Source organism: Papaver somniferum, chromosome 3, assembly GCF_003573695.1.
Source record: "Papaver somniferum cultivar HN1 chromosome 3, ASM357369v1, whole genome shotgun sequence".
Taxonomy (NCBI): Eukaryota; Viridiplantae; Streptophyta; class Magnoliopsida; order Ranunculales; family Papaveraceae; genus Papaver; species Papaver somniferum.
Genome location: NC_039360.1, coordinates 169,208,724 through 169,222,831, shown reverse-complemented (window position 1 = coordinate 169,222,831; position 14,108 = coordinate 169,208,724). Strand labels below are relative to the sequence as shown.

At 37.7% G+C, this 14,108-nt stretch overlaps 1 protein-coding gene across 1 annotated transcript; it reads left to right on the top strand.

The window, feature by feature from the left end:
• Window positions 1-471: 471 nt before the first annotated feature.
• Window positions 472-4,501, top strand: LOC113357983 (nuclear poly(A) polymerase 3-like). Its single transcript, XM_026601480.1, has 10 exons — window positions 472-806; window positions 915-992; window positions 1,650-1,757; window positions 1,952-2,014; window positions 2,164-2,325; window positions 2,447-2,560; window positions 2,850-2,912; window positions 3,040-3,333; window positions 3,500-3,664; window positions 3,802-4,501. Exons 1-10 carry the CDS (start codon window positions 657-659, stop codon window positions 4,189-4,191), a joined length of 1,587 nt encoding a protein of 528 aa, XP_026457265.1. The 5' UTR covers window positions 472-656; the 3' UTR covers window positions 4,192-4,501.
• The last annotated feature ends 9,607 nt before the right edge of the window (window positions 4,502-14,108 follow it).

Here is a 14,108-nt window from a genome sequence, read left to right as displayed (position 1 = left end):
ATCATGTTTTTTAGTTATCTACACCATTATGGTGATTTTATCTCCTTTCCGAAGATTTATCTACGCTTTAATGGCGGTTCTTGGTTGCTACTTACTAGTTTAGGTTTTAAGATCAATAGAGATGTTCTCCAACGACGATTTTTTTTTTCTTTTAATAATTGGACTCATAATCCCACGTGAATAAATTGATAATCTAATTCAAAAAAAAAAAAAGGAAAAAAAAGGTGGCTAATTCCATGACATGAACTCCTATATCCTATCCAACACAGCCTAACAAATTCAGGCAGCTAAATACCGGAACTGTCATTAAGCATCAAAGATGTGGCCATGTTGGTCAAGTGCATTGGCTTAGCTAGCAGCACTTGTGGTAAAACAAAGGTCACTGGGTCACATCATCAAGGCCTCATACTTGATGTATGGTACAACACGTAGCGCGTGACTTAGTATAATAACTTCAAATAGTATCTTTTTTCCTCAAGTCCCCATAAACTATAGACATTATTTTCATCTCCAAAATTTCAAACCAAAGAAAGAAAAAAATCTTCATCAAAATTTCCAGTCAATTTTTGTTACCTTAATCCAAACCCTAAATCTCAATAAAACCCCAAATCACCATTTCTTGAATCTCTAATCTATTGGAGTTATTTCCCTGGTGTATGGCATATGTTAATCACATCAATATTCACAACCAAGAACAACCAACTTGTGTGATAAACCCTAATTTTCACTTAGTCGGAGCTTTAATTCCCTTAAACCCTAGTTTCTTGTTGCGTATGGAAGAACAAAGAACTCAATCACTCGTTCAGGTATACTGAAAATGAAAAGTAGTTTCAGTTTATAATTTTCTTAATTGTATTTCTGATGTCTTGGTAGTTGGTATAAATTTGATTTTGAGTTTCTTGGGGGTTTTGTAGTTTATGTTAGGAGAAGGGCTTGTACCATCTGAAGAAGAAGAATTGAAGAGGAAAGATGTGATCTTGAAGCTCAAACAGGTCTGTTTCTGGAAACATTTATTTAATTGTTTTGATTTTTGTGCAAGGATTTGGGGATAATTTGATGAGTAAATTAGTTGCTGTAGTTGCTAATGAGATTAGGGTTTAACAAAATCAGTATTTTGTGTCTAGAAGGAAGTGTAAGGTAAGTGCAAGAAAAGCATGATATAGGCAGAATGAGATGTGGATACTGCAAAGGATTTTTGTTAATGGTGCTCGGCAGATACGGCTTAGACTGCTTGTTAGATAGCGTCATGTGAAGAGTAGAGATGAAAATTAAGAAACATGAAAGGGCTTAGATAGTAAATATTTGACAAATCTCTTACACCACTAGATGAATGAAATCTAAATGCTATGATGACGTAGCAAATAAAGAAATCCTAATGGATTGTGGATTATTTGTAGAGAAAATATGGCTAGATTTTAGTTTTTTCTTTAAAAATTATGCTCAGCTAAAAGAGCCGAGTAGATAAAGGAGGTAGTTATCTTATTTGCCACGTCTTCATAACTACGAGCCTTTAAATTTATTTTATCCAGTGGAGTAAAAGATATGACCCAGATAGTAATTAGTAAGACTTGCCTTTAGAACTTATTTTGTAGATTACTTTGATGGGCTTTGTATAATATCTGACATTTTGTATGGTTATCGTCTTGTAGATAGTAATGGAATGGATACAAAGGGTTGCTTGGCAACGTGGTTATTCAAGAGAACAAATTCATAACACTTCCGCCACGATATTGACCTATGGTTCTTATGGACTTGGTGTAAGTATTTCAAATTTGAGTTTTAATTTGGATTGGCATTGTTGAATATATTTGTTTTCCTTTGAAATGGTGCTTATGATTATTTTTGGAATATAGCTTAATGCTGCGTCTCTGTTCATTTAAATGATGTCGCCACTTGCTCACTTAACAGCACCTTTACATTTTCAAACTAATTGTCTTTAAGCTTCTTTTAGGTTCATGGCTCTGATTCAGATATTGATGCTTTATGTATTGGCCCCTGCTTTGCCAGCATGGATGTAAGTTCCTTTTGCTTGTTATTTCAGTCCGTTATGCTGGATATGCAATGGGTGTGGCTTATTTCAAGCTAACACCTGAACAAGATTTCAAGAGTAGTCCACTTTATTGATTCTTACCCTGTAATATGTTTTCTCTTAATGTTCTGTAGGAGGATTTCTTTATTGTTCTGCGCCAGATGCTTGAAACCAGGCCAGAGGTATCAGACCTTCTCTGCGTGAAGGATTCAAAAATTCCTTTAATGCGATTTAAATATGATGGGATCTCAGTCGATCTCCCATACGCACAGCTTAAAGTCATGTCAGTGCCTGATGTAAGTGTTTGGATTGCATTTACAATTTGAAAATGCTGCATGTGATATAATCGGTGCTTCATTGATCTATTTGAATTTCCCTTGTTGATTCCTGACATCTATGTTGTGTGGAATCCTGCAGAATGTGGATATTCTCAATCCATTCATCTTAGCAAACATTGATGAAACTAGCTGGAAATGCTTGTCTGGAGTACGTGCGAACATGCAAATTCTTCAACTTGTTCCAAACTTAGAGGTAGGTCACAGTTTCCTGCATTTTACAGATGTTCCAAACTTAGAGGTAGGTCACAGTTTCCTGCATTTTACAGAAATGGTTTTGATAGAATTTGGTGTTTCTTAAACCATGTCTTCTAATCGCCTACGTATACAGGGTATGTTACTCACTCTGGGGATTGGTCTGGCTTCCCCAGTCATGAGGGGTTGCGATGTCAATCTTTACTCCAGATCCTTAGGCTGATGTTCTGGGTGTAGTTGTGCAGTTTTTACTTCGTATATTTCTAATGCTCCATTTGTTTGATTTCCAGAAGTTCCAGTTAGTGTTGCGGTGCCTTAAATTATGGGCGAGAAGGCGAGGAGTATATTGCAACGTATGGGAGGCTTTCATTCCTTTAAAGTTTAACTTTTATTTTGATCTGTTCATACCTGTATTTGTTATTGGTGTTCCAAATGCCTTCTTGAATACATCTCAATGGATTTTTACATTTATGTTTGCAGTTGGTTGGATTTTTTGGAGGAATCCACCTGGCTGTTCTCACAGCTTTTATATGTCGTCGGTTTCCTAATGCCAGTGGTACTGCACTTATCTTAAAGTTCTTTGAGACTTTTGCATATTGGCACTGGCCTACCCCAGTGATGCTACAAGATATTATACCACCAATGAATACAGAACATTCTTTAATGCCCATTCAATTTCCAAGTGGGACACTTGAGTTTTGCCGTTCCAATTTCACAAAAAGTACTTTCCAGAAAATCAGGATCGAATTTCTGCGTGGGCATACAATGACAAGGGTATATATCTTTCCCTGGTTTTGCATTTTGATTTTTGCGTCTCTACTTGGTCATTATATTTTTCTACCAGTGTGCAGCATAACGGATTTCATTGTTCCATTCTTAAGATTTCAGTTGTTGAGTTCGCATAACAGACACCTAATTGGCTATTCTTGGTTGATTATAGGAAATTATGAGACCTGATTTTGAGTGGAGCAGTCTGTTTGAACCTTTCCCCTACACAAAGAAACACAAACGATTTGTGCGTATTTTTGTTGCCGCCACAAATCAGAATCAGTTAGGAGACTGGGTTGGTTGGATTAAATCACGCTTTCGCAGCCTTCTTCTAAAGGTGAGTTCTGTTGTCTTTTGGAGATGGAGAGCTTCGTGATGTTCTGTTGATTTTGTCTTTCTTTTTTATACATATCTTTTCATACTACCATATGTTTTAGTTAGAAGTCTGAACTCTGAATCCCATGTTTGTTGCAGCTTGAGGAGGTGCAAGGACATTGTGATCCTAATCCGACTGAATATATCGATGTCGATGAAGCATCACCAAATGTTGTATTCTACTGGGGTTTGCAACCTGGTCGAAGTAACTTCACCAATATTCAATCAGTTGAGAAGTACTTCAGGAACTACATCAGTAATGGGTATCGAGGCTATATAGGAAGGTCAGATATTTCAATCGTGGAGTCTTCTGAACTTCCAAAGGATGCACAATCTGAGTATGTAACAGGGAGGGAATCAAATGGTTATTGGGCCTATCCCGCTTACATTCAACCAAGAGCTCCTGTTTTCTCTCACTATTTGCCACACTATTTTGTGGGTTATGCCGCGGCAAATTCAGCCGTGGACTATCCAAGCACCGGATTTTGACTGTGTTATAGTACAGTTCTTTTTCTCAGTCTCTGAGTTACTTAGTTGAAGTTGTCAAGGAGATCCTCTGAGGGACACATTTACAAAGTTAAAGAAAGTGGGTGTGTATTGGAAAAAAATTTACACGAAACTAGTACTTGTAAATTTTCAGATTACACTTTAGGGTGGTCTTAACAAGTGTTTCTTGTTCAACCATTTGATTTCCATCTGTTTGTAAACAATTTTAATAACACTCTTCCAACCCATCTTTCTTCCATGTAAATTTGTTCAGATGTATCTGTGATTTGAGTAAATATTAGTTTGGAAATGAGTCTTTATCTTTTATTTAACGAGTTCAGACACTCTTGTAAGTGAATTTTGGTCGTGTTGAAGTAACTGTGAACAGAAACTTCTTAATTATCCTCGCGTTTTTAGGGGACACCCAAAAGGATTTAGGGGCCATCAATTTATACCCAGCCAAAGAGTCTAGTTAAGGGATACCCTATATGATATTGAAGTTACATAAATACCCTTCTGATAAAACTGTATAAAAACCAAATCAAAAAAAATTCTACTCATTTCAACTCTTCTTCTTCCAGTTTCATATTATCTTCCGATTGTGGAAGAAAAAAAATTTCCCTCGTTCAACCGAAACATCGCCGCGAATCGTAAAATCAAAACATCGTCGATTCGTTTATAAAACAATGGAAAGGGAAATGAAACCCACAGACCTAGAACCAAAAATGTTGCTCGGGGTATCGATCCAAATTGGGATTTTAGCAAGAAATAAAGAAATTGTTGCTGCAAATGAAGAAGAACGCGAAGAACGCGAAGAACAAGTACCCGGCATGTAGTCGGTGGTGGCGATTCCGATAGTCAAACACTTCGTCAACTTCAAATGGCCCCAATTAGGTAAGAATCTATCATTTTTGGGGTTTATTTCGCTTTAATTCGACGAATCGAGAAAAAAAATTTCTAGGGTTTTCGGTTATTTATCCAGATTCGGGCGATATTCATGCTCATTTACTTCCGAATGTAGTCGTGTTCTTCATTTCTCAAGAACATCGACAGTATTCGGGAGAAAGATTTGATGGTTATCGCCGAATATTGTGGCCATATCTTCCTGTATACAAACTGGTATAGCGGTAGTTTTAATGTTGTTGGCTTCCGAATAGATTAAGTAGACACAGTATGTCAGAAGTACAGTCACTATATATTATATATATATATTATTGAAATCTCAAAATTTCTGATATAGGAAAAATCCCATTTTGGGGCCAGTATTTATTCGGAAGACAATATAATGTTTTATACCTCCGATTGTGTAGGATAAAATTTTAGAGTTTCTGAACTCCAGTTGATGAATATTCGGTTGTAAACATGTTTAGTTATATTCCGATTGTTTTTCATTCGGAAAAATATGTGTCTTCCTTCCGAATTTGTTCATTCGGGTTATAGTTGTGCACTTTGTCTTCCGATTGTGTAGGATGAAAAATTTAGAGCTTCTGAACTCCAATTGATGTATTCGGTTGCAAATATGTTTAGTTAGCTTCGATTGTTTTGTATTCGGGAACAATATGTGTCTTCTTACGTCCGAATGTGTACATTCGGGTTATATTTCCATACTTTGTCTTCCGATTGTATAGTTTGTAAATATTGTTCCTTTCTTTGTTGTTTAGACAAAGTCGAGAAGGAGGAAGAAAGTGACAGCTAGTGCTAGGAGGGAAAGGAGTGCCAAAGATAATTCAGTGCTCAACAAAGCGAACAAGAACAAAGCAGTCAACAAGGAGTGCAACCAAGTTGAACAAGTGTAGAACAACAGGCAGTGAACAAGGGGTGCGACCAAGTGTTGAACAAGCCGCTCAACAAAGTGCAGACCAAGTGTTGAACCAGTTGATCCAGTGCAAGAGTAGAAGAAGAAGGACAACCAAGTGGTACCCAAAAAGCCAAAAAAGGAAAAGATGGTTAAGAAGGATATTGCTAAGAAAGCATCACATCTTGTCCCTCAGCACTTGAAGAAGAAGGGTATTCCAGCAGGCACAATCCTTGGACTACCAGCGGATGGAGGAAAATTGCTATTTGGATACAAAGACTCATGGGCCAGAGAAATATACGAAACCGAGGTAATAAAATTACTATTTTTTATTAATGTATTGTCTATGTGTTATATCGTAATATTGTATTAAGGATTTTTTTATGTACTTTAATAGGATCATCAAGATGCGGTCCGTCTACTCAAACCTACCGCCGCACCAACAAAAATGCTTGCGTGGCCTTTATCCGGTGAATGTGAAAGGTTCAAGTCAATTGTTGCCAACTCGGGGTTAGCTAATGCCGCCGAGAATTCATTGTTGGAACATGATCGTGTGGCCATATCGGCGTTCGTGGAGAGAATGTATCCTGAGACCGATACTTTCCATATGCCGTTTGGGGAGATGACGATCACCCCGGATGATGTTGTGCAGATTCTTAACCTTCCCGACCAAGGCACAGCTGTGAAGTTTAACTACACAAAGCAGTTAAGTTGGGCACAACTTTATTCTCTAACTAAAAGTGCTTAGGTTGGGATGAAGAGACAACAACAACAGAGTTTAGGAGGCATGCAAGTTACAGAACAAGACAGATCAACATTACAGCTTTGATGAATATGTTCCGAGGCACCTTGGAGAAGGAAAAGAATGGAACGTTAACTGATGAGCAAGTGAACCACGCTGCCACCGCATATCTCCTTTGTGTATTGGGATGTGTCATATTCCCCAATACTTCTGGCAACCGGATCGACGCCAACCTTATACAACTTTTGGATCCTCTCCATGAAGTCGGTGACTATTCTTGGGGCACGGCATGCCTAGCATTCTTGATGGAAGAGTTGAGAAAGGCTTCGAGGCTAGGAACCTGCCAAGTTGCCGGGAACGTGGCTCTATTGCAGGTTTTTTCTTTAACTCTATAACTCACTCTATAGTTATTCGGTAGACAATACATATGATGCATATTCATAACTCCAAATGACGCATATTCGGTAGGAAATGATCCATCTCTTTTTCCGAATGTTGGTTATTCGGTGGTAGGTACTTATTTTGTTTTCCGATTATATATAATCGGAAATATTCTTTTGATATTAGAACCGAATATACAGGCCAGAAAAACTTAGGTTACTGAACTCCAAATGACGCATATTCGGTAGGAATGATCCATCTTTTTTCCGAATGTTGGTTATTCGGTGGAGGTACTTAGTTTTTTTCCGATTATATATAATCGGAAATATTCTTTGATATTAACCGAATATACAGGCCAGAAAAACTATAGGTTACTGAACTCCAAATGACGCATATTCGGTAGGAAATGATCCATATCTTTTCCGAATGTTGGTATTCGGTGGATAGGTACTCAGTTTTATTTCCGATTATATATAATCGGAAATATGTTTGGAAATTACTACCGAATATACACAATCTATTTACTAAAACTTGGTTTCTTATGTATATAGGCATGGATCTATGACCACTTCCCTATCCTGAAGTTGGCCGGAGAGAACCCGGGGTGGTGCAAAGGTACTCCTAGAGGAACAAAGTATACATTTGAAGACAACCGTTCTAGGACAAAAGAGCAGCAGTTGATTCGCATGAGGGAGATTTTGGACCAATTGAAGGCCTCAGACGTATGCTTTGATCCATACAAGGAAGATCGAGCCAGTGGGCATATAAATGGTCGGTCGGACTTGTCCCTTTATTTTGGACCATTGTGGCACCCCACAGGATATGTGATGTATAACCCCTATAGGGTGATGCGACAACACGGGTATATACAACATCAACCTGTGGAGAAAATGGGGGATTACTACAAATTGGAGTTGGAGTTGTGCTCTTCTAGTGGTGATAATCTCACGATTGTTCACACAGGCCCACCTACTGTTCTTGATAACTGGGATAAGAGGAATGACTTCATTATCGACACTGGTAGACGAACCACCCGAGGTGATGAAAATTCTCCAGACTATATGAGTTGGTATAACAAGGTATCACATCCTTTGGTTATCCGTGAAATCAAATCCAACACTACTGCGGCGGGTTCAAGTTATAATTGTATCATCAAAGACAAACCAGCTGGTTATGATAGACTGGTGCGTGTTCTTATATTTTTGTTCATTTTATATTATTCCTATAAATCTTAGGTAATTACCGTTTGATGTTATGTCATTACGTATAAAAAACAGGTGAATAGGTTCAAGCGTGTTTCTAAAATGTTAACTGCATGCCTGAAGAGCGGAGATCCCATGCCAGCTGAGAAGATCAAAGAGGCTAGAGATCTAGTTGATAATATGGATAACGAAGATTATGCTACCCAGTTTGGGGAGAAAGTCACGAAGAGGCAGCCGCCCAAGGTGGCAGTATCAAAGACGGGTAAAATAACTCGAGCTTCATCGAGCGCTGAAGCTGCTCCAACTGAAGCTGCTCCAACTGAAGGTGCTCAAACCCGTGATCGTGCAGGACTGGGAGGTAGTTACGGTCCTAAAGTAAAGAAGAGTAGATAAATGACAATGATTTGTGTTGTACATTCGGAAGTTTGGGTAACTAAGTTAGACAAGTTCAAATGACAATAATTTGTGTGGTACATTCGGAAATTTTAGTAACTAAGTTAACTTCCGATTATTTCAAGTTCAAAATTTGAAAAGTATCAGTTTTTCCCAAATTCTGATTTTTGGGCCATCGTACATTCGGGACTTTACAAAAAAAAAATATCCTCCGAATATTATAAGTTCAAAACAAACCATGCCATGGCTCTAGGTGGTTCCAAGGGCCAATATAGAAGGTTAGACAACCCATATTCGGAAGTTTTGGTAACTAAGTTAACTTCCGATTATTTCAAGTTCAAAATTTGAAAAGTATCAGTTTTTCCCAAATTCTGATTTTTGGGCCGTCGTACATTCGGGACTTTACACAAAAAAATTATCCTCCGAATATTACAAGTTCAAAACAAACCATGACATGGCTCTAGGTGGTTCCAAGGGCCAATATAGAAGGTTAGACAGCCCATATTCGGAAGTTTTGGTAACTAAGTTAACTTCCGATTATTTCAAGTTCAAAATTTGAAAAGTATCAGTTTTTCCCAAATTCTGATTTTTGGGCCATCGTACATTCGGGACTTTACAAAAAAAATTATCCTCCGAATATTACAAGTTCAAAACAAACCATGCCATGGCTCTAGGTGGTTCCAAGGGCCAAATAGAAGGTTAGACAGCCCATATTCGGAAGTTTTGGTAACTAAGTTAACTTCCGATTATTTCAAGTTCAAAATTTGAAAAATATCAGTTTTTCCCAAATTCTGATTTTTGGGCCATCGTACATTCGGGACTCTACAAAAAAATTTATCCTCCGAAGTCGTGTTTAGAAATACCAACCTAATCGGTAGATAAAAATTTAAGTTCGCCATCAAATGTCTTATTCGGAGGGAATACGTGTATCGTTAGCAACCAATTGTAGTGCATCATTGATACGAAACCTCAACGACCATATTTTCAGAAACCTCAACGACCATATTTTCAAAAATTAGAGTCGTTAGAACTCTAATCTATATAAGGAGGGTAACCCCTCTCAGTTATTATTGAGTAAAAAATCAGAATGAAAAACCTTTTCAATGGCAAGTCAATCATCAATCGACAACATACTTCGAAGATGCAAGCGAACAACTACATCAATTGCAGCAGTGGAAGAAGAAATACAAAAAAGGAACAAACAACCCAAAAAAATTAAACCATCGTTAGTGGCAAGGAAGGAGGAGGAAGAGGAAATCAAGGCTAAGAAGCGAGGTGAAGAACAATTCCATCATAGAGGAAGATTAAAACAAGTTGAGGAAGAGACCGAATGGATAAAAAATTATTACATTGTGAAAGATCTACCCAAAGTGGAGGGAGTTGTTCAAAATACTCTTTGTATATTTTATATGTGGATCGATTTGGTGTTCCATTAAGATCTCTAGGGCAACGAAGAGTACCTTTGTCCTCTTTTATAGTAAGAATTTCCATTGATTGGGTTTGTTGCGAGGCGTTCATTTTCTCAACAACTTCTTCGACAACATTGGGTTGACTTACTTGAGAAGGCTCTGTAGAGATCTTTGGCCTTACTTGTCGGGTGGTTGGTCCAATTTGATCATTTCTTGGACGACCTCTTTTCTTAGGTTCCGGCTCATCTTCAAATTCGGCTTCCGAACGCTTGTGCCTAGACAATATTCTTTTATTAGACAAATACTCCTTCAACTCTTTTCTTTGGATGGTCCTCGACACTTTGGTGTTCGGCCTACCGGTGTTCTTTTGATTAATATGTTCATCAACCTCCCTCAAAGAAGGGTGAAGGGCTTCCTCCAAATTATACATCAATATTTGCTTTTTGGTGCCGTTTGATGTAGCGTAACGCTCGGCTATTCGTGCACACAATTCCGACTCCAAGAAAGACGGACCATCAACTACCGGGGTGTTCGGAGTGAAATTTAATTGCTTCCAAAATGGGTGAATATCATCGATGTCAATCACTTCAACATACCTACCCAACTTATGATGACACGGGAATCCAATACCTATCATATCCTTGCAAACACAAACCGTATTCTCGTCATCATAAGTTTTATATAACTTCAATTGTTTCATCATGCGATTTATTGCCCATCTTCAAACTTTATGAACAACTCCCCTTAGAAGCAATTTTTCCTTAATATGTCCCATCGGGAATTTTTGTACACTAAATTGCATACATTTCCTAATCTTTACGAGATCACGATTGGTGAATTCATGGATTGCTTCTTGGATCGACACAACTCCATTTTGACTACCAATTAGTATTTTCTTTAGTCGACCATGAGACCCCTCCGCAATGCTTGTCGCCTCGTTCTTGAAGTTACGATATTCATATGTCCATGCAAACACAAACCTCTCCTTGATCGTTAACCATTGTTTTTTTACAATACTCAACCGGTTTTGGGTAGTCCGTGCCGTATTCATCCTCAAATTTCTTCAAGTTACATTCGTAAATTTCCTCGGTTATCGACCAAACGATTTTGTCCCATGCTTTCATGAACATTTTCCAAATAATTCCATCATCCTTCCACTTTTCTTCAAATAGCCTATTCTCTTCCTTACGTTCTTCCACGGTTAATTTACTAATGCGCTCATCTCTTCCTTTGACCTCTTGGTACCCTTCCTTGGTCTTTTAGCTTGGAAATGATGATGGAAATTGGTTTTGACATTGCATTGAATGTGCCACGTACATTGCAAGTTTTGGGCTTCCGGAAACACTACCGCTATTGCATGCATTAAGGCTTGATCGTTATCTGTTACAATAACCCTTGGAAAGTTATCACCGTTATAAATGGACCTCAACGTCTCCAACATCCAAATGAAACTCACATTGTTCTCATGATGTATTAAACCCCATGCAATCGTAAACGTATTTTTGTCCGAAATATGGCAAGCAATGTTCAACAACGGCATGTTATACTTGTTTATCTTATAAGTAGCATCTATCAACAAAATTTGATGAAAGCATTGAGCCAATTGGATCATTTCGGGATGTGCCAAGAAAATACGAACCACTATACCATCCTTTTCTTCCCTTCTCAAGGTGTAGCCGTGTAACTCCGCCAACCACTCCGATTGTTGCATGACCGTTCTACCATCCCATTCAGTCCTTTTGATCGTAGCTAGGGCCTACTTAATTGTAGACAAAGAAGACAAGTTGTCGGGGTCGTCCGCCTTTATTTTACTTAAGATCGCACTCGCTTTTTGGATTCGCATAGACCTCACCGTCTGCATTTGATGTGGTTTTAACTTGGCAACCATTACATGTCCAATTAAATCCAACGGATCATCATGGTTGTGACAACCGTTATCAACTTTATACATTTTATACTCTTTACCTTTAATACCATCGGGCTTATAGAAGACAATCTTAAATGGGCATCCTATCTTCTTGGTATTGTTTCGGTAATTCCTATTCGTCTTCCGTACGTACTTACTATTCTTTCCCTCGTGACTCTTTCGCGTCCCACCTCGCTCACAAATCATTTCAAATCGAGTGTCACTAACATGATTATTTTGAACTACCACGCACATGTTATCTTTTGGCTTGTTCATAAGCCATTCCTTTGCCTCCTTCTTACTTCCAAATGTCTAAACGTGCATAAAACAAAACAAATCTAATAAGCATAACCATTTAACATATAAATTTTGAAAAAAAAGAAAAGTAGTAATGAGTATACCAAATCGTTTGCGTAGTATAGGGAAGTGTCGGGCCTCAAATAGAAATCATCAACAAACTCTTCAACGGCCTGCGTATGAAAGCAACAAATTATTATACAATATCGGTTACCCAAAACACCCGATTTATGCAAATGAATGTACACAGTTTACTGAGTGCAAAAAATGATATAATCGGAATCTAAAATATATAGTAAAACATCCGAATATAAATAACCGGGAAATAACTTTAATCGATAAACATCCGATTTTAAAGTTTCGGAAATTTTATTTTGAGGCCACTGCTATATTCGGCAGTCAAATAATGTTAAACTATTACCGATTGTAAAGGATAAGAATACTGAGTTTTGAAATTTTTTGAGGAATTCGTTTTTGGGGCCATTCGGAGGTAAATAACTCTACATAACTACCGAATGTAGATTTTTTTGGAAAACCAGTTTGGGGTTTTTTCTCATATTCGGCAGTAAACTACTATCTTGGAACTACCGAATATACATATTTGGTACTCAGTGTGTTATATTCGTAAGTTTATTCGATAAATTATCTACCGAATCTGGGTAGTTCATGGCATTCAATGCATGCAATAATCGGTTTTTCTTGTTTACAAAAGCACACAAACGCATGCAAATCGAGTATTTGAGTTTCTTAACACAATACCTGTGTTTTACATGCATCGTTAGCTTCAATATCAGGCGATTCTCCATTTTCTTCCATGAAAGGGTCGTCTAGGTTTTCCTCTCCACAAAAGTTTGGATCATTCAACATATACCCAAATCGTCTTCTCTAAACGGTCGTGAACCCTCAACATTTTGTTCTTCGCCATGATTCTCACCTTCTTCTTCATATCCATCCATTTTTGTAGTGATGGGTTTTCCCTTTTTTCCTTCACATTCTTCTCTATAACTCTAACAACTCAAAAATGAAAAAGAAATGGAAAAAATGAAACAGAAATCATTCTAATACTGCACCGACTACAATCGGAAGTCTGGGTAATATTTTGGCTTCCGATTACAATCGGAGGATAACAATGTCATCATATTCTCCGAATATATAAGGGTAATTTCGCCATTACAAATTACGCGAGATAAGGGCTGGCTACATTTTTTCTTTAGGTGACCTTTTTTGTTTTATTGTTGGCCCCTAAATTCTTTTGAGTGGCCCCTAAAAAGGCGAGGTTAATTATGAGGTTGAACTTGAACAGTTCACACTTTTGAATTTCGTTGGGATTTTGACTTTTCTACATTCCTCGGTCTCAGCTTCATCTTAACAAATTGAAGACACTTTATAATTTTGTCATGGCACTTTCTAATTTTTATCTACTTTCTATGGTCTAAGACAAAGTCACAAAGGTAATAGAAAATTGAAGAAATGACAAAGTACGGAAACAACATTTCTATCGGAAGAGATTTGTTAAAACAAAGGTATGGGTTTTGTTTTTGCTGGAACTAATAATCAAGGGGTTCGTTTAAGCTCCACATTTAATGAATTGTAATTAGAAATAATTGCTTGACTGCATAAGAGAAGTTACAATGGAGATAAATAACAAAATTTGCACTTGGTAGGAACATTAATCCCTCTACTGATTAGATTCAATGAGCATAACCGGGAGATCTCTATCTCGATGAGGGGACGTCGAAGTTCAAGTTCTAGCTTTTTTTTTTCTTCTTCCAGATATGATAATAGCGATGCAGCC

What these genes read in the sequence shown, in the direction of transcription:
- LOC113357983 (XM_026601480.1), top strand. Translation starts at nt 657, where the DNA reads ATGGCATATGTTAATCACATCAATATTCACAACCAAGAACAACCAACT. An exon ending in AAGTCATGTCAGTGCCTGAT is followed by an intron (nt 2,326 to 2,446) that starts GTAAGTGTTTGG and finishes GGAATCCTGCAG; the next exon opens with AATGTGGATATTCTCAATCC. An exon ending in TTCGCAGCCTTCTTCTAAAG is followed by an intron (nt 3,665 to 3,801) that starts GTGAGTTCTGTT and finishes TGTTTGTTGCAG; the next exon opens with CTTGAGGAGGTGCAAGGACA.